Raw genomic sequence first — 21,427 nt, forward strand, 5'->3', positions numbered from 1 at the left:
TAACACTGCTTCCATTTGATCGAATCCATAGAGATATAAAGTCTCTATGAACGAATCACTGTCCTGTTTCTTTATTATTTAATTTATTTTAAGTACAAAAACGTTAAAAGATTCGAACTCCATACTACTGTGTTGCATTCATACATGTATAATGATCAATAATGAATATTAACTTTTGAAGCATCCTCTTAATTAAATAAATCAATAAATTATTAATTAATGAACACTTAATTATTTCAATTTGTGACAAGTAGTTAAACATATTATCTTTTAATTTTGGAGTAGCCAAATGGGAATCCTAATTATATAGTATTGGAGCATGAATCATCATCAAATATATTTATTATATAATGCGGCAATGTGTTCGTTCGGAAAAATGGTTTTTGACAACAAAGTTTCCGGCAATGTGTCCTAGATCCGTTTTATACGTACTCTATAGTCTATACAATCAAAATTATCGAACACCTCTAAAGTTTAAATTATTACGTTACGCAGAGAAAAGCCACTAGCCATGCTAGTTTCTTGTAAGTAGTTAATATCATCAGTGTAAAGTGTAACGTTGCAGGGAGAGGGAGTGTATTGTCAATCATCAGTTATGAGTCCATAAATTATGTTCAGAAACTTATAAATGTATTAGCAATAAATAGATTTTGATCCATCTCATTAGTTGTTTATCTTGTTAAATATTTTCTTTATACATATCAAATTATTAAAATTCATTATAAAAATAGGGAAAACCTGGCAGGGATGGTTTATAAAACTAAAACATTTTTAGGTCGTTGTGAAGCACCCTATTGGATCGCAATACAGAAATTAGTGGAAAAATTCAAGCTGTTGAGACAGGTTAGTGATGTGAAGAATAAAACCCGTGCACGTCGCTCAAAAACAACTTAGACTATTGTTGCTGTCAGGGCCGTACGTCAGTATTGCGCTTTGTCCGCTTCAGCGGACCAAAAAAAAACAACCTTACTCAAACGTCCACCAATCATATAGGTATGTAAATATAGATGAATTAAGTCATAATTAATTATTAAAATCTATTATATATATGTAACTTATGACCAACTCATAATTAATTATTAAAATCTATTATATATATGTAACTTATGACCAACTCATAATAGTACTGAGTCATTATAATAAAATTACATATTTGTAGCACGTCCACCCAAAAGGAAGCTAGATAATTTTTCTCAAAATTGAACATGGAATACATTTTCCAACAAATTATAGTTCATTAAAATGGAAAAATGATTCTGATTAATCCTTTGGAGGCACAACAAATTGTATTTAAAGTAGCCAAAATTCACTGGCACATTTATAGAATTAGTAAATTAATAAATTATATCTCTAAGACAATATTGGGGCCAAATTAAGTCAGATAGATAAAACGGAGGTTTTAAACTACAGTTAACACTCTCGGGTATCTCAATTCATCGCAGAAATTTGAATTCAAATCCTGTAATTTACCGAAATATCTCTTTCAAATATTGCCTGTCATTTTATAAATATAAATGATTGAACCCTTGAAAATAAAAGGCGTTTTCCGCTTCCCGTGATACATTTCTGATAATTAATAAATTACTGCAATTATTGCAAGAGTATTTTACAGCCAAAAATAAAAAACAAAGATGCACACAACATTTTTCGTATGGAGTACTCTTGAAATATTTAAGAGTGTGAGAATTTGTTTCATTGAATACAAGATAAATTAAATTATTAATGCTTAAAAAGGTCATAAATAATAGTTATGTACTTTTTAGAGTGGATTGTTGCTGTAATTTATTAATTATCAGAAATGTATCACGGGAAGCGGAAAACGCATTTTAACAGAAAGTTGGTGATTTGTTCTATCTGTCAGAAGGAAATACAGAAGGACAACTTTAATGATCACAAAGTTAAACTCCATAAGAATGACCCCAGCTGCAAGTATCAAGTGAAAATTGATCATAAGAAGCAGAAAACATTGAACTTTGCGGTTAAAAAAACTTCCTCTGCTACATCCTCATCCTCAGTCACTGCCTCCTCCTGTCCCGATGACCCTGCTCCAGTTGAGGCCTTACTGCCTGAACCAGATCTGAAAAGTCAATTTCTGCTGAAGAGAAAGTTACTGCAGACACAGAAAATAATAGCGACTCATCAAATTACCCCAGCGGACGGATTTCTCATGGAATAAGACTTCCTAATCTCGATATCGGACCAATCTTCTCTCCCGAGCAGCTCTCTGTAGTCAACAACAACAATATTCCCTCTGCAGAGGACTCTGAGACTAGCGACAATGTCCAGGGAGGTGAGAAGAGCAAGACTGAGGAGATGGAGTTTGTGGACGGAGGCCCAGAGTACCCTGTCGTCTTCACGAGCCAGCTGGGTGACCCGATACTTACCGGGCGGGAGCCAAAGCGGAAGGACATCCAGACCAGAACCAGAGTGGAGACTGAGCGGGAAACTGTGCCTAAAGTCGAGAGAGATCATCCTCTACAGCCCAAGTTACAAACATACAGTCCTCAGATAGATGACAAATACTCCAGAGACTTTCAATATGATTGGTTCCGTAAGTTCCCGTGGTAGAATATGAGGAGGTTGAAAAGTCAGTCAAGTGTTTCGCCTGTTCCAAATTTTCCATTTCCAACCTTGGGAAATTTGAGTTCAAAACATGGAAAAACAGTTCCTCGTTGAAAGTTCATTCTAACAACAAAAAACACAAACTGTCGATGGAAAAGTGGATCAATTTCCTCACATCAAAGAAAAAGAATACCTCGGTTCTCGGCCATGTTCAGTCTCAACATGCTGAGGAAGTCGTGAAGTGGCGAGCTTATTTATGGTATCTTTTCCAAACTGTTGGGGTCCTCGCAATGCAAGGATTGGTTTTTAGGGGCGATTCCGAAACAAGAGAAAAGTTTACGGGATCTAATGAAAACAATCGAGGAAACTTCTTGGAGCTTTTGTCCCTGCGTTCACACGACAATCATATTCTCAAAGATAAACTGGAGGCCGAAGTCAAAAATGTGGTTCAGCTGGGGCAGGTTTTGCCAAATGGACTTCACCTGACACCAAAATGAGCTGATAGAGATTATAGCATCCAAAGTGACGTAAAATATAATTGAAGATGTCAAGACTTGTGCCGGCGATGATGACTACTGGTTCTCTGTGATTGTTGATGAGACATCAGATATGTCAAACACGGAGCAGTTCAGTCTGTCACTGGGATATCTGACGGATCGTTATCCTGGTCTCAATGCCCATCAGCAGCTGTGTTTAAAATTTATGTTTCTCTAGGCAGATATTGACACAGAAGACATGGTTTCGTCACAAATTGCTGCGGAGTTAATAATCGGAGTGTTCCGCCTGATGCCGGAGGCGGAGCTGTGAGGCGGAGAGGTCGTTCTCCTGTCTCAGAAGGCTCAAGAACCACATGAGGACCACCATGGACCAGGAGAGGCTCTCCTCCCTCACCCTCTTGAACATGGACAGGGTGATGGTGGACAAGGTGCTCCATGAAGACATGGACAGTTTGCGTCAAGGAAAGAGAGGAAAAACTTCTTCTTCTAATCATGATAAAGAACACATGCATTTTTTCTTCATTTTTTCAAACACATCACCACGTATACATGCGAGTTAAGAACATCAAGACTTGTGAACATAATTTATTTTCTGTCGATGTAACCGTTTCATAGTATATTATAATCTCGTTCATTATCTTCATCCGTTAATATTTTAAAAATATTTAAGGAGGTTTAAATTGTTTGACTTAATTGTATAGTTCAAAAAATTTCTCTTGCACCGTGCATTTTATACTCCATTATACTCCTTCCTTTATGAATAGGTCGGCATTGACTTTCCGTCTAGAGTTTTTCCTTTTCATTTTATTTTTCCCAATGTTTGCCTGAAGAAAATAATGGTCAGACAGTCCATTGGACAATATTCTTGCAAGATTTAATCTATGATGTAGCATTTGCCCTGTTTAAATATCCCACGTTCACCACTGAAAATCAACCGTTCACCCTTGTAAAGCGGACCGAAAAATCTTCCTGACATACGGCACTGGTTGCTGTAGCCCAAAGTGTTGAAGAACCCCAAGGTTTGACAATTCCTTGTCGTTCTTTGGAATTGGGCATTCCACAAACGTAATCATTTTGACTTATGAGGCCCACTTCCACCTCGATAGCTACGTCAACAAGCAAATATGTCGGATTTGGGGCTCGGAAAACCGAAGATTTATTGTTGAAAACCCTCTCCGTTCTCAACGTGTAACTGTTTGGGGCGGTATATCGTCCGGCGGGATCATTGGACCTTACTTTTCTGACATTGAGGCTGGTGAATTGATTGCGCTATCCAGAGATGATTAATGATTTTTTATGGCTGGAATTGGATGGTATTGATCTGAACAACGTTTACATTCAACAAGATGGCACTATGTGCCACAAAAGCAATGAAACTATCGTTTTTTTACAGAAAAAGTTTCCAGGCTGTTTTATCTCGCGAAGAGAAAAAAAAACATGGCCATTTTAAATTTCATTCAAATTTTATGTTCATATAATTGTTTATATGTAATATATCATTAACATATACAATAAGTTTTAAGAGATGCATGCAATTACACATAAATACTCCAGATGAAAACGTGTGCGTAGGCAGAGCAAATTTATGAATATATAAACTAAATATTATACTCAAGTTTTTGAAATATATATGCTTGGTTTTGTTATGTAGTTTAATATGTAACAAATTTGAAGAAAAAAAAATCAATGATGGTCCTGTGAAAAATGTCCTTTTTTAACTTTTAATTTCACAATCAAGAGTATTGAAAAAAATAATCAAAGTTGCGTGAGTTAATTTTTAATAAATATTCCGTTATTTATGTAAATGTAACATATAGATAATCGGTCAGCACGCAACCTAGACAGTGCCACCATTCTAGTATAATAAAATGAATAAATTATTATAAATTCATTTAATTGTATGAAATAATTATCTTTTTAAACAATTAATCATGATTGCAGGTATGAAGTAGTCACTCATACAACTCTTTTTATTTGAAAATGGTGCTATAAATTATTTAGTGAAAGATTTCATTCTTTGGTCAAAAGAAACGCTAATTCATATGTATGGCTTTTTTAATTCCTTCTCAAATATAAGTTCTGACCTCAGATGTCTTTAAATATTGATTATTGATTAAAGACTTATAATTGTAGGAAAGGGTTCATGAGCTAATTGCATCATATGTTTTAAGTTATTATGAATATTTTCACTTGCATTGAAGTAGAGAATCTCTTGATAAACCTATTATCATCGTTAGAAAAACTGATGAGATGAATCAATCTTTCCTATTTAATTAATATATGTGAAATTGAACTGTACTTTTGATTTGATTTACATTATGCATTTATCCTTGTGGTTTGTTCCTGCAAAATGTACTTTCACAGAAGTAAATCATAAATGTATGTATAAATGATTTCTGTTTGACTTTGTTTCGATAACTCGGCCATGCAACTTCTTCCTTTGGGACTATGTGGAAAATAAGGTCTATTTTTTTTCTATTATTATTATTAATGGCATACCTGTCTCTTTACATTGAAATAAACATCTGATCATTTATTTCAAAAACACAATTTTACTTTGAATATCAAAATAACACTTCTTATTGAAAAAAATTATATTTAACCATAGATTACTGTATATCTGAATAGACACAAGCCACGCACCTTGTTATTAGAACTTTTAAAATTATTAATTATTCTATTTAATAACAGTTGTAAAAGATAAGATTTAATTCTTGTTAAAAAGTGATGAATCATAAACTCGAAGATAGGGACTTATCCAATCGTCCATTAAAAAACCTCATTTTTAATTTAAGTTATTAATCATGGAATTGTTAATCGGCTGGTGAAAGATTTTGTTAAAAATTTCATTTTTTCGAGGTGAAAGTTGGAAAAGTACTAAAAAAGATATTATTTGTCGAATAAAGAGCAAATTTTTTATACAAGATTTCTGTTTATCAATTTTATATCTCATTTTTGATTGCAGATTGTCTTTATTAGTGAGTATGGAGGAAGGACCTTTTATTAAACCACATTGAAGGAAAGGAATTTTTGAAGGAACATCCATAACATTTATGAGATTGTCAGTTCCTTGTATTCCTCTTTAATTGGAGAAGGGAGTCTCTGGGTGAGCCTGTTTTCATCCATAGATGACTTCAAATTGAGTAATTAATGTATCACCCCTTGTATTTCATTTCCTTCTTCTAATTGATTAAAAGTGTTGAAAATAGTGTTTCTGATTTGATTGCCAAGATGTGTATACATTTGTTGTTCATTTTTGAAGAATTTATGAACAAAGATACATCATATATATATATATTTGAATAGGTACCTTTTACCTCAGGAATTTTAAACTTATATTATGTATTTAGAACCTAAGTCTAGAATATTCAACATTTTAGGCATAAATTAGTCCATATTTTACCTATTTTAATGCAACAAATCTATATTATCGCAAATACTGGGGAGGGGGGGGGGGGGAGGTATTCGTGAAAATGAACAAATTCAATTTTAGCCTAACTTTTTGTATGCAAAATGATCTTTTAAGACCTCTCAAAAAAAAAATTGCCCAACAATTTTTAACGAATTATCTATTTGCAAAGGGATTCAGAAGTTTGAATTTTAAAGTTATGTTGTTAATTTCAAAAGCTTCATTAAAGTTACTTTTCTTTAGTGATGCATAAGAATATAATCCTTATTTTTCATTTTAAAGAAAAAAAAATTATAGGCTAATAAAACACTTTACTGACCTCCAAATCAAATCAAATAAGTATCAGAGCTCATTCCTAAATGTTAGTAACACTACACTATTTTCAAACTGATTAGGATAATATTTTGCGATAGCAAGTTCAGCTTTACTTCCTGATATTTATTTATTACATTATATTTAGATATGAATGCTATAAATCTATAATTGGAATAATTCATGATTATATTGATCACTCAATGTAGAGTAATTCACCTATAAAGTAACATGTTAGAATAAACTTATAATGTCTTGTTCAGTTCTATAATTATAACTTTTATTTGTAAATGTTGGTTTCAAAATATTCATGTTTAAAATAAAGAGAGTTAACACCTTTTTTAGAGGTATCAAAGGATTTTCCATCCATACCATAAACAATAATAATTGTATATTAACACGAATCAGATATCCCTAAAATAAATATTTAGTATTTTTTACCAGGTATCTAATTTATTGGTATAGCTGATTTCGATTTATTTAGAATTTCCATGTTAGATGTTGAAAATGTATGCAAAAAATTCTTATTTTATTATCATTGAGCTTTGGACTAGATGTTTTACCAGTTTGCAACAAGGAACCACACAATTTAAAGGCATATTTTCCGTCAAGGAAGAATAATCCCTTTTTTTATGCATAATAATATTTATTTAAAACTAATTGAGTATAAAATAATATATTTATATAACTTATTGAATTGAAAGAGAAATACTTATTATAGAAAGGTTTAAAAGTGATTAGTTTATCCAAATGTTAAGTAATCTATGATCGAACATACTACACTCTATTTATCTTGGTTAGTGATTAGAGCGACATTTACAAAAACAATTGCATTGCATGGTTATTCTATCTCCCATGTCGTGACTTTTATTGTATCATGCAACATTCTCCTCGAAAAGAAACGGGAAAAAGGGTTAAAAATCACTTGGTACTGAGCCAATTCTTTACAGTTTAAAAGGAGCTATTTAAAACTGAACCAATCAACGTTCAAAAAACTCTATTTTATTTTTTAACTTAGGGTTGAAACAGAAATGAGTTATGTGGTGTGTCACTATAAAAACAATCTTGCACAAAAAATAAGAAACAGAGAAAATCCCAACTTATCTTCTTTTTTTTTTCATTTATACATACATCCCAATATTCGATAGACATGTTTGGGTCAATTATAGACTTTATATTCAAATTTATGGGATCATTTAAGATATACTCAAGAGTGTTAAAATTAGGTTAGAACCTTTATTTGATTTAAGAGACTATTATTGACACCAATAGGGGCAATTCAATAAAATTAATTAATTTCTAACTGTTGTATTATAAAAATCAATATTGGCTTTTTCAAGTCAACTTGAGTGGGTTAATACGAATTATTTTTTTTGAAAGAAATTTTTGTAAACAACACAAAATGTAATTCATACCCAATTAGTAGAAAAAATCATTCTAGCTTGCTTTTATGTTGACAAGCCACATAGGGTTTTTCGGTCATTCCAACTCAAATCAACAAAAATAAATGAAAAATGTCACCCAAACCTCTCAGATTTGAATGATTTTCGACACACAAGCACAAATGATGAGTTAATTAAGTGTCCCAAATTTCAGCCCATAATTCTGAGTCATATCTGAGATATAGATATTCGTCTCAGACCAAAATTTTCAACGTCACATTAATGTCTTTTTACCGCATGCTACTTTTTCTTATATACTTTTTTATCCTCTTGAAACTTGGTACATAACTATTTTGAAATTTGAGGATTTCAAAAATGAAATCAAAATTAGAATTTTTAAATTTCTTGTGATCTCAATTTCAATTTTTTTAAAATCTAAAATATACTAGCAAGTACTTAATCAAAAATAAAAAAACTGCCCAATTTTTATTAATATGAAACTTTGGTAACATGTTTTCCATCAATAGGGGCATCACTGTGCCAAAAATCGTGTCGGTTTTTTATCATAGCTCCCAGGGTGGGATCTCAAAATTAAGTTTATTTTTCTCCAGAAATTTGGTCAATTTTACTTGCGTTTTTATATATTAAACTTATTTTATGATTTATATAGACTGAAAAAAGAAAACTCAATTATATTATTGATTAGAAGTTAAAAGTAAAAAATATATATATGAGTACTTTATAGTATATAACTTGAATATAAAATTGGGCATACTTTAGAATAGATTGTTCTTCCTTTTTTTAGACTTGGAACTATCGGCCTTAATATCCCTCTTCCAATCAGGGGTGACACCTTCCATCTCTAAACATGGTTACTACTTATATATGAAGGAACAATATAGATATTTAAAAAAAAAAAGATAAATCTATGAACTGGTTATTGTAATAGAAATGTAAATTATATAAAAAGGAATGAAATTATAAAAATAGTTATTCTTTTTACTGTGAAAAATGAATTGTAAACTTTTTGCATACGAAACAAAGAGTTCAGAAGTTGTTTCGACATAATTTGATAAATTAGACTTCGTACTTCTTTTTTTTAGAATGAGTATATTTCAAACCTAATAAAATTCAATTTGTGTTCTCAAAATGTATTTCAAATGTGGTTGATATTGATGAAAAATCGATATATTATACTGGAAACCTCAAAAGCTATTGTATGTCTTTGGTGACATGTGTTCTTATGTTTATATAGATAGAAGTGAAGATGGAGATCAAACTATTGTTATGTGCATGTGTTTAGATCAAAGGTCGCTAATAGTGAGTTTTGTTGTTGTTGTTTTTTTGTTCTTCAATAAGTACTGTGCATCTTTTCTGTAATTAAGAGTTATTTAGTGTATTGAGTTTGATAGGAAAGATTCAGTTCTTCTCAATCCTTCTAAAAGCATTATTCAAATGATTGAGTGATACTTTCATTTCTGTGACTAAGTTTTCCATCCCTTGGACAGAGTCCAAAACTTCGACTCTTTGTGTATACGGGCAATATCGCATTTCCACGGGTCGAGTCAAATTCATGTTGACCCATCGTCTAGAAGCGTGAAAAATCAAGCAGGCCATTCAATTGCATTAAAAATATGTCTGCAAAATATTACCTAAACTTTTCAAGTGCATCCTCAAAGCTCTCTGCTACGTAGTAAATCGATTGGTATGCCTGATCGTCGTACTCAGTCAGACATGCTACAGCGGGATTGAAATCTCTTTTTTCTGGTTCATCCGATAAGGAATGCAAAAGCTCGCCGTAGCTGGACAACAACCCTACATTTTGGTTTAAAAAATAAAGTGATCACATGGCAATATTTTTGAGTTTAATTTACCAGCTCCATATGCTCGTATTGCTCCATTTTCCTTACAGAGGCCAAACTCCACAGTAAACCAGTACAACTGCAAAAAAAAAAAAATAAGATGCATCATAAAAATTATTATTTTTTTAAATTACTGTTGCTAATTTTTCAATTTCTTCATCTGTGGATCCGAGAGAGGCAAGTCCAATCTCTTGAGAAAATTGAGCAAACTCTTTATTTGCAAACATTGCACAATGTCCGAGGAGCTCATGTATCAGATCTCTAAATCAAGAAAAATAAATATTATCAAAGGAAAATGATTATACTTTGCAGTGTAGATTCTTACGGTTCTGGAGAATGATGAGGTTGAGAGCCATGCCGGATATATTGTGTACATTGAAACACTCTAAAGGCTAGACTTGCCAAAAAATCTCTTGCAGTCACTAGTCCAGCAGCAGGCCTTAGTGTAAACCCTGAAGATCCTACATAATAGTTAGAAAAAATGATATAATTAATATTCGATTAGGAATCGACATGATTTTGTATGTTGAATCTGAAAAATTATGAAGAGAAAATATTATCTATATTTTTATAAGGTAGGTCAAAAAAATTAAATTTCATACAGATACTTTGATATTAACCGAGTTTTATTTTATCAAATTTTTGCTAGAAGTGATACTCACCATGTCACAGCATTTTTTTGCTATAATCTAAATACCAAATTCATTAGTTATTGAATATTTAAACCGTAAAAATACAAAATGACTTTTAAAAATTCTTTGAATATTAATTTGACTTTTAGTGCCTTATTTAAAACATTGTTTAGGTTGCCAACAAAAATAAGATTTACAACAGGAAATATATGTGCTCCACTTTTGTTTTTAAAACAAAAATGAGTCTACGGAAAACATACAGACAATCTTTGCTTTATTAATTTAGATTAAATCAGCAAAGTAAACACTAAATTGAAAAAAAGGAATTAAAATTGATCTCCATTATTATATTTAAATGAGACTTATTATAAAAATTTAACTTTGATATAAGAAATCATCAGTATTACTTTATGTTTTTCATTAACTCACTCACACGTAATTACTCAATACTTAGATGTTCTCTCTCAAGAACGGAATAATAAGGATATCAGCTTGAGAAAGAAAAAATTTCATTTTACTTGATTTTTATTAGAGAATTTTAAAAAGATAAAAAGTAATATACAATTTATCTTTCAAATGCTCTGATGTTCTTATCAATTGAAGTTAGCTTCAACTTTTATCTAGAAATATAGTTCGTACACGTCAAAATATGGCTCTGAATTGTAAGTTTACAAAAACAGATTTTTTTAATAAGACTTTAAATGTTAAACCAATACTTATTCAAGGTTGTATTGTTTTTTAGTTGTTTTTTTTTTGTTTTGTTTTTAACGGCATCAATAAAAATAATAAATGTGGGGTTTAACCACGTTTATTCCAGAACCTGACTTTTATTACGTAGCATATATATATATATATAAAGTTACTTTGTAGGAATTTGGAGACATTTTCCAGTTGAGGGATACTATTCTCAGACATTCCAAGATCTTCCTGCATCTTTTCAAAGGCATGACGATGAATACTAGATCAAATAAATGAAGTTCATGAATCTGTAGATTACTTAAACTATATCTTCCAATGATTTTTTGTTACCTGCAAGCTCTTCCATTTAGTAATTCCTTTACTTTTTTATAGACAGCTCCCCAGGCTTTTATCTCATCTTCTGTATATGTTACACAAGGAATCGGTTCTCCACTGTAAATGTACGTCATTTAAAATAATATGTAGCAAAAGAAAACAGTATATACATACAATGGGGATCAATAAAAATTATAGATATTAAGTTTTAACTTTTATTCATTTACTTTTGAGAAAGCGTTTCGGAAAGGCATCATGCTTATCATGCCTACAAAGCTAATTTGAGGCCATAATTGCTGGCTTTTTTATAATTGATTTGTTGTTCCGTTAAATCGGTGAAACTCACAGATTTGTGATATTTTAAGTTTATATTCTTTCATTATTGGGGAAATCAAAGTTTTTTTTTTATTATTTAATGCAGTTGACTGAAAAAACACGTGGTTTAACACTTTTTTTATGACACAAGTCCTATATTTTGAACACTCAAAGAAGGTTATATAAAAAAGAAATTAGCACTTTTGTTTGCAATTTTCTCCATGAAGCTTTTGAACCAAAAAAAAATATGAAACTGCACAAATCAAAAATTCAAAAACTCATATATCAAATATGTCACATTTTGCGTTCTTGGGTTAAGATAGTTGAACATGGACTTTTGAGATCTGTTGACCAGATTGAGCAAAAAATCAAAGATATTATATAACAACTTATTCTTAAAAAAAATTATGAAATGTGCATAAAATATATTGATTGAAATTGTACATATGTATGAAAAGTCAAAAAAAAAAAGTTATAAAGATAAGTCTATTTTATTAAGAAGGAGATCATTATAATCTGAGCCTTAATACTTTAATATCACTGTTCTAGATTATCTTTTTATTAATAAAACGAACCCATGGGGTGAGCTTCATTAAGAATTATAACGATATTAAATCATATGCATTATATATATTATTTTTTTCTTGTCTAATTGACAGCTATAATCAAGCTGTTTCGCTTAAAACAATGCAAAATATTTTACTTATATATTTACTATTTGTAATTAAAGGATATTTCTGCAATATCCTTCCTTCTCTGTCGATATACTGGATCCGACCATCCAGGATGTTCCATATCCAATTCAGGCTCAAATTTAGTTATTAGATGATTGCATTGATCTAATTCGGCAATATGTCGAGGAAACCACGGCACTGGAATTGTAACAAATGAGTTTGATTGTTTAAAATACGCTGTTACTCTATATACATTTGGCATCCACGGATCGTCCAGCAAGAATGTTCAATCTTTGAACCGGAGGTAGTCCTCGAATTTGCATGATAAGATCCCCAAGTTTATTTCTCTGAACACAAACTTTGAGGAGTACATCCGTAAAAGATAGGAACGTGGCAGAGTTTCTTGTCTCTAAATGAGTCAATTCTCCATCCATTTCCTAGGAATAATCCATGTTATAGTATTGTAGATATTGCCCCGTATATATATATATATATAAAATGGGAGTAACTTACAGATACATGCTCGATAATATTATTGATACACTCAGATACAGGATCCTTGACTCCACAAAGGAGTAATGAAATTTTAATTTTATCATTTTCTCTGTTTTCATTTGTGCAGAGAACAGATTCAAGTAAAGATATGTCCTCGTTACAAAGTTCCTCTAACGTTGACTCTATTTATATAAGTTTAATTATTAAAAAAATGTTTTTTGAACCACAATATGTATAATCAATTTATATACCTTTATTTTGTTTCTTAATGTTTTCTAGAAGAGAAAGTTTTGTTTCCTTACGCACAAGGGTCTCAAACTTTGCATCCCCTACTAAACTCCGTGTAGATCTACCATAGCCATTCTAAAAATGATGAATATTTATGAAAAATTAACTCTTATAATTATCATTTCCCTTTTTTTTATATACCTCAATACTATATGATTTATTGATAGCAAACTTTTCTCGATTACCTCGAGTGTCCATCATAACGGATTTGTTTTCCTCCACTACGGTATCCTCTATTTCTTTGTGCATACTTTTTGAAGCAAATTCTCCTTCTTCGTCGTTATATCTATATATCTTTCGACCAAGTTGAGAAAAAGTTTTTAGTTGGGTTAAAACACCCTCAACCTTGTTTTGAAAATTTGCTTTAATTTTGACTATGGAGTACGTCCTAGGGACTTGAATTCTTGCAAAAAATGTGGGTGTTCAGAACTTAATTTGGATTATAATTTCTGGATATATTTTCTTTTGGGGTTAAGTTTTCAAAAATTATCACTTTCACTCCTACTAAGTTAATCAGTAACTGATTTTCTTACTCTTAAATAAAAGATTTTATTCTTAAGGCTCCTTTTCTTTCCGGCATTTGTTCTTTCTTTTTATTCAACTTGTTGCTTTTACATTCAGAGGCGAGAGGGAGAAGAAGAAGGGAACAAGAGGGGGGTTCATCCCTCATTTTTCGTATGATTCTTAGAATTAATGATCTTAATTACCACGTATACCCATATAAATTTCAACCCTTTCAGTTCTGACGGGCCCTGAGAGTCCTAATATGTATATCCTCGTATTCAAGAATAAACATGATAACTATTACTAATGAAATCCATTTATGTTTAACCAAAAACAAAAAATGATCATGCATTATATAAACAAAGAAATTATGCATTTTTTTCCAAGGTACTTTAAGTAACAAATTGATTTTTTTTTACCTCAACATAAGCCGTTATAGAAGTTATATTTGTACCTCTGTTGGTTGGTCTGTCTCAGTTTTTTTGTCGGTTGGTCACCAGGATTCGGCAAGAGTTAGAGATCGTTTTTGATCTAACTTGGTACGAAGATTTGGTCAGAGTAACAGGCCAGGAATTTTTGAGAGGTCGAAGTAGCACAAAACGTTAGAAATATATAAGCCGTTTTGTATATAACAAGTGTACTTTGTATTGATATATAAATATCCTGGCAGGCGAGTCCCTGCCAAGTATTATGATCAGTGATGATCATCAGATCAGTCGTGAACATCCTTTTCTTGACAGATTCAATTATATTCAAAACCTGTTTGAACATTCGTGTATGTTAATAAAAGACTGAGCATAACCATGAAAGTTTGTTGCAGAATATGAATAAGTCCTTCTAGAATTGACATCAGATAAATTCTATGAAATGTCCTTATTAGTTTCCTTCTCTCATTCGTCTCTTGTCACAGCTGGTTCTAGATGATCTAATTCATTATTCTTTCTCTTCTCCAAAACATTTTTTCAAATTGTCAAGGTTGCCATGTTGATCTTAGGTTTCTTTTTTTTTTTAACATGGCCATTCTACACTGGATTTCCATCATTAGCTATGCACATTCTAAGTTTCATCCACGCCTTTATCTCTTCTTCTTTTTCGGTGAGATTTAGATTTCTTTATTTTACGACTATATATTGTGGCACTCCGCCTTGTCAAGAGACAAAAGATTGTCTTTTCAACACTAGAGATTTTTTTTTCTGTGTATACCTAAATATCCAAATTAAGAATTGATTCATTCATTTGATATAATATGTATAAATAAGAAAGTTTAGTTTCTATAGCTTTGAAGGAGAAAACACTTTTGCCCACCTTTAATTTTAATAATATTTCAAAATTATTTCCAAGAATAAAAATGAATTAGGAATCACAAGTATAAAAAAAATATTTCATTGATTTTACAAAATATGTTTCGTTCTAAAATTACTAATGCAACAGCAATAGGGATTTGATTTAAAATTGGCAATGTCAAGAGCTGAAATTTTCTGATTACATATATTGTATAAAAAGGGACATAAATAAGTTTAAATATTAATGGCTAAGCAATTGGGTTTTTTGTATTAATTAGATCTGCGTCTTGTTGATTTTTCCTTTCATAAAATAGAAAACAAATCAATATTGAAGCAAACTAGACCTTTAAGAAACAAAAAATTTTGAACACATATACTTACTTAAACTTATTATGTAGTCAAACTTTTACATAAGTGTTCCCTTAAAAGCAGGGATATTCACAAATTAGGAGCAATTATGTAGCCAGTAGTTAATGAGGAGCTGAATGCCCCTCCTTCAAAAAAAGTTATAAGGTTAAGTACATTATTTCAAACAATTTTTTTAAATAACATCAACATGGTCATTGTACATACATACATTTGTAACTCGATTCAAACCTTATAAAGGATATGAATATTTAATCATAAAATAAAAAAAGACTTGAATAATTAACCATTAAAATACTAGATAATTTACCGCAAGTAATATATCGCCTGGGTCTATTGAACCCATAATTATAATTCGGTCTCCTTTTTAAGCGTTCATTGCAAAATACGGGTTTAATTATGAGATTTTTTCCTTATTTCCTTATCTATATCAATAAAGCATAGTTTGTGTGTCCATCTGTCAGTGAATCATTTTTAAGTGTGCGTTGAATATCTTAAAACTGCGTAACTACCTGATCCCAAAAAAAAAAAAATAACAATGTAGAGGATGTTCACGATAAATTGGAACTATCTTAAAATTCAACCTGCTTGATAAAAATGGAATTTGGAGTGTATTTGTTCATATGAAAAAGTTAGACATGATTTTAAACAATAAATTTATTCGAAATGTCCTCCCTCAGCAGTCACCATCTTCTCCATCTTGCCCCTAAAGGATTTGCATGCCCTGATGACTTCTGCGGAATCAACAGCATTCCACTCCCTCGTAATGGAGCCGGGAACTTTGTGGTGAAGACTGCAGGTACCTCTTTTCTCTCCTTGGCTAGCCACCTGTCATTCTGGACGTTGTAGCTTCTGTCGACAGTCCATTTCTTCTCTTCAGAGAGAAGATGATTCTTCCTCCATGGCTCTTCAGGTCATTGAGGAGACGCTTAACGTTGGTGAGCCTGGTGGCCTTCATGGATGCCGTGAGGATGTGTTGTTTGGCCATTCGGTATGACCTGTACCCGAGGTCCTCATTCACAGCCTTCGAGACCAGCTGCTTGCTCACTCCACCGTTCATGGCCAACCTGGACAATGAAGTTCCCGGCGAAGCCTTGATGGACATCCGGAGGCCTTCAATGAAGCAGGGAGTGCGGATTCGGTCACTTCTCATGTTGTGGGCCTTGCAGCAGACCTTCCTCTCAACCTCCCAGGCATTGAAGACCCGGTACACCGTGGTCTTGGGGTAGTTAAGAAGCTTGTAGATAGTAGAGGGTTTGTGTCCCGCGCGAGGCAATTCGAGGATGGTGTCTCTCCTTGCTTGTTCCATGATGACTATTGTTTGTTTTCAAAACAATTGTGGTGGAAGTTATAGTGTGTTGTTCACGCAACCTTTTATATTAATATGATTTAACCCCGAATATCCACATTATGGATCTGGATGAAGTTTAAAGTAGTTCCAATTTATCGTGGACACCCTGTATCAACGAGCGTGTGCTACACTCATTGTGTCATTAAAAAAAAAAAAGCATACAACAAATCATAGTCAGTTCTAATTTTGATGCTTGGCTGATAGTTGATTTTTAAATTAATGTTTTAAAATAAGGGAAAATTGACTCAATAATTGTGAAAAGCAAATAACTCCAAACAATACCAAGTACGCCCACTTGTACATAAATAAGTCAATCCCATATATATGGATTAACTGATTAATATATGAAAAAACAACATTTAAATGCCTTGTTTGTTGGAGAAACAACATTAAAATAAGATTTTGTCCTATATTTGTGCAAAAGGTTGAATTAGTTAACCTTTCTATTTATAAAAATGGAAAGTTCTATTACTCTACTTATTCTATAAAAGGTTTCAATTTTTGTAAATAAGTGCATCAGCTTATAATGAGTGCATTGGACCTATTAGTATTATAAGCTATGTTTTTTTGTCTAAAGGTACAAGCAAAGTTACAAAATAATATTTGGCTGGAGCCAATAGAGGAAGTGGGACAAACAATCTAACTTAAAAAATTGCTCAAATGAACCTGCCTGGAATTTTCATTGGTTAAATAGTAGAAATATAGTTAAGTTTAAGATTTTTCTTATTCAACTAACTTATAATTATCTTCTCTCATCAAAGGGTTGCAGCGTTTTGGTGGCATTATACTAAAGATAATGACCAAAAGGAACATTTATAAAAGATTCGCATAAAAGAGTGTGAAAAATGTACACCCTCACGCTTGAGTCGTTAAAATCAGCAACCCTTGGATGTATGATAATATTTCTACGGGACAATTTTTAATTTTATGATGTAATACTCGATCCGGCTTTGATTACACAAATAAGTTAAAAATTATTTGGATACCTACAATAAATTCATAGATGATTTTAGCAATTACTTATTAGGACCACGATACATTATTTTTTAAACTAGAGATCTCAAGGTTCATACAAGAGCCTTATGCTACGTGCCCATGATTTTTTATTAACTAAATTTATACAAAGTCACCTAAAGTGAAGCAACAACTGAATAAGCATTTAGACTAGATAAAAGTAGATTTTGTTCTGTGCAGTGTCCTAAGGGAGTTACGTCCTAAAAATGAGCTCCATCTATCAAGTAGTTTTGAATTATCTGTTGTAGCATAATGTAGTACACAGCGTTGACGAAGAAACAAACGTGGTTTATAAATATAAAGGATAACTACCCCAGAAAACATGAGTCTTTCTCTACGTTTTCCATGTGTAGAGAAACAAACAATTACTCAATTTATTTATATTTTCTTCTCAGGAAATAAATAATATTGATAACAGCTTGAAAAATAAAAAACATTCCTCAGGCTCGCATTTAAAGTGAGAATAATTATTTTTTATCTTATATAAGGTATTTCTCATTTCTTTTTTTTATATAAGCTTAAGTTACATACGCTAATTGTTAAAAATGAGTCACCAAGTTATATTTTATAAAACTAAATATAGTTTAGAGTATGAGTTGCCCCAAGGGTAATAGAAATGCAAGGTTATACCTTAGGCGTATACGACTGATGTTTGACTTCCACCACGTTTTTAATATTGACGTCATAGTAGATGAGTGGTTGCGTGTTTTTTCAAAATCTGTTCTTATTCCCTAGTAGTATGTACTAGATATCAAATTGAAAATTCTAGTAATAGTCACCTCGTAGACTATGATTGGTTGCTTGTTTTGTCAAAATCTGCCAATCTTGCCCAGCAGTCGGTACCATACATCGGATTGAAAATCCTAGCAAGCCCGATTACATGATTGTCTAACCTTCCATTTCTTTTAACCTTGGAGTTGACCTAAACACTCATTTCTACACTCTATTTTTATATAACTCTATATGAATATTAATACTCTTTTTTTTTTAATATGACGCACACGCTGGATTGGATTGTTATTTCTTCAATCAAATATTTATGCACTCCTAAGGAACACTCAAAAACATACATTTACAGATACAAAATTTCCTATATTAATATATATATATGTGAGATGAACCCTATAAATGGTGTTCATACAAAAAATGAAAGCAGATTTTTCTATTTCTAGCTATTTTTTGTTTTTGTTTTTTAAAAAACAAAGTTTATTCTTTTTACACAAAATTATTTACTTTTTGTTAAAAATTCCAAAATCAAGTACAGAAAATTATTGTATAGAATCTTTAGTTTAATTTAAATGTATTTTAGTCAAAGTTAATCAATCAGAAAAGCCCTCTAAAAGAGGATAGAGGCTATAATTTGATTGCAAGGTTGAGTAAAAATGGGTTTTAGTAACTATAAAGTTTGAACAAATTTCATTCAATTACAAAGACTCTTGTTATTGATCCTCGTATTTAAATCTGAGGCACCGACCATTAAATTCAGTACCAATTACTATAGCTGAAATATAATTGATCACGATATTCACCCGGGTGCATTGCATTAGCTTGCCTGCACGTCATCCTTTCTTTTATATACACACTGAAATCGGAGACATTGATAGCAGATAGTTGAAACCTTATAAAAAATAAATTCACTAAGTGCAACGAAGCGACACTCCTCAAAACGAAGAATATATTATTGGAGTAAGAGGAGAGGTATATCGACTCAATCGATCAGAATTACTCGAATCAGTTTTTTACGTAGGATTAGGGAACCACTAGAGTTAGCACTGTATATTTCTATTTATGTATGTTCTAATAATTTTGTGTTTCAGGAGTTAATTGAATGGATGACATAATACGTATATCCTGTAATTATACTATAATGGTTCATGGTCGATACGAGAAAAAATTGAAGTGTTTTATTTCATGAGAATATCATTTCCTCTGGGCTCATCCCTCAGTCCACGGAGCGACTCCGACTTCATAAGAGACAAACTCACAACCTCATCTAAATAATGAAACCTTCCATTTACTTTCATGATCCTCAGAAGTGTTAATTGTCCGAATAACACGAGTGAGTCGAGATCTGAAGAATTAAGGGTTAAAATAAGGCAGAAATTACTTTAGAAATAGATAAAGGATTTTAGAAAGGGACATGCTGGAAAAAGGGCCTAGGAATTGATCTTAAAAAAATTATCAAAAAATATTTAAAGCATTTGTGTAATTACTGTTAACCCCTAACAAAATGAATAATGGACCAAAAATGAATTTTTCTTCTATTTCTAACTTTTTGTGAGTTGATAACTGCATTCAAACCATAGTTTGTTGAAATGTTTGGAAATTAAAAGACGATCATGAATTAAATAATATATATTTTGTTAAAGTAATTTTTGTTTCAATTATACTGATGAACACTATTTCTTTCCATAATTAGTTATGGATACTCTCTACTGTCTCAACGGGTCTCCGAGATGTATGGACCGGCCTCATCTGATGGAGGGGAGTTGATACAAAAAATTACAAATATGATGATTAATATTACGACTAAAGTACTATGAATGATCATAATATCACTAAATTACAAGCGAGTGATATGCTAAAAAGTGAATTTCGTATCGTACTCTTCTCTTGCCTTGTTTACAGCACTATTTAAGTTTCATTGTTTTTATAATTATATTGTGGGTTGTACTCATATAATATTTTTAACTTTGATGTAGTGACATGCTGTTAACAAATTAATATTTATTTATTCCTCTTCATTGTCATATAAACTGCATTACACTTGACTGATTATTACGTGAATAGATGCTCCGTTATAAAAATAGTATTCATGTACGAGTATACATATATTATGTTATATCTTAAAGTCAATCACTTCTCTAGTTGTATTTATTTAAAATGTGTAGAGTACACATTAGTATTGTACCGCTATGAAAGACAAGAACTTGACCTTCAAGTATTTTTTTAGATGGACTGGTATATATTAAACTATTATTTTCATTCGTTTGTGACTTATTGATACTTTGTATAATGATAAAGGCTGAATAAAAAATATTGATAGTTTAAAAAAACATAAATTGACAAAGATTTATGATACAATAAATGTTTCTTTGAAGCAATGAAACAGGGCTTTGATGGACCAATTTTATAGATTTACCATTTTCATGAATTATACACGTAATAAAATGTGCACGGATGAATAAATACAGAATATACCAAGTCATTGTATCAAATATGGGACTAATTAACTACTTTGTGAGGTTGGAATGGTGGGAGATTTGGGATGTGGATTCTGGAATTGGTCATTTAAAAGTGCGTAGAAATGGGGCAAGTAGTGGAATTAGAGTTTAAACAGGAGTCATTTATTCGTAGACATGAGTTGAACTCGGTACAATGAGGGCTCGATCGCAGAATCAAGTTGACTTGGAGTATGAAGACTCGTACTTGAATTAAATTTGGAAAATATGAACTCCAATACAGCA

At 31.6% G+C, this 21,427-nt stretch overlaps 1 protein-coding gene across 1 annotated transcript; it reads right to left on the reverse strand.

Moving 5' to 3' along the window:
• Nucleotides 1–9,297: 9,297 nt before the first annotated feature.
• On the reverse strand, nt 9,298–13,973 carry ple (tyrosine hydroxylase ple). Its single transcript, XM_040715274.2, has 12 exons — nt 13,584–13,973; nt 13,406–13,517; nt 13,173–13,336; nt 12,913–13,096; nt 12,701–12,857; nt 11,686–11,787; nt 11,520–11,614; nt 10,350–10,485; nt 10,159–10,285; nt 10,037–10,103; nt 9,815–9,977; nt 9,298–9,750 (listed from the first exon to the last, which is right to left on the reverse strand). Exons 1-12 carry the CDS (start codon nt 13,689–13,691, stop codon nt 9,582–9,584), a joined length of 1,584 nt encoding a protein of 527 aa, XP_040571208.1. The 5' UTR covers nt 13,692–13,973; the 3' UTR covers nt 9,298–9,581.
• Nucleotides 13,974–21,427: the final 7,454 nt, after the last annotated feature.

The sequence above is a fragment of the Lepeophtheirus salmonis genome, chromosome 6 (assembly GCF_016086655.4).
Source record: "Lepeophtheirus salmonis chromosome 6, UVic_Lsal_1.4, whole genome shotgun sequence".
In the NCBI taxonomy this organism is placed as follows: Eukaryota; Metazoa; Arthropoda; class Copepoda; order Siphonostomatoida; family Caligidae; genus Lepeophtheirus; species Lepeophtheirus salmonis.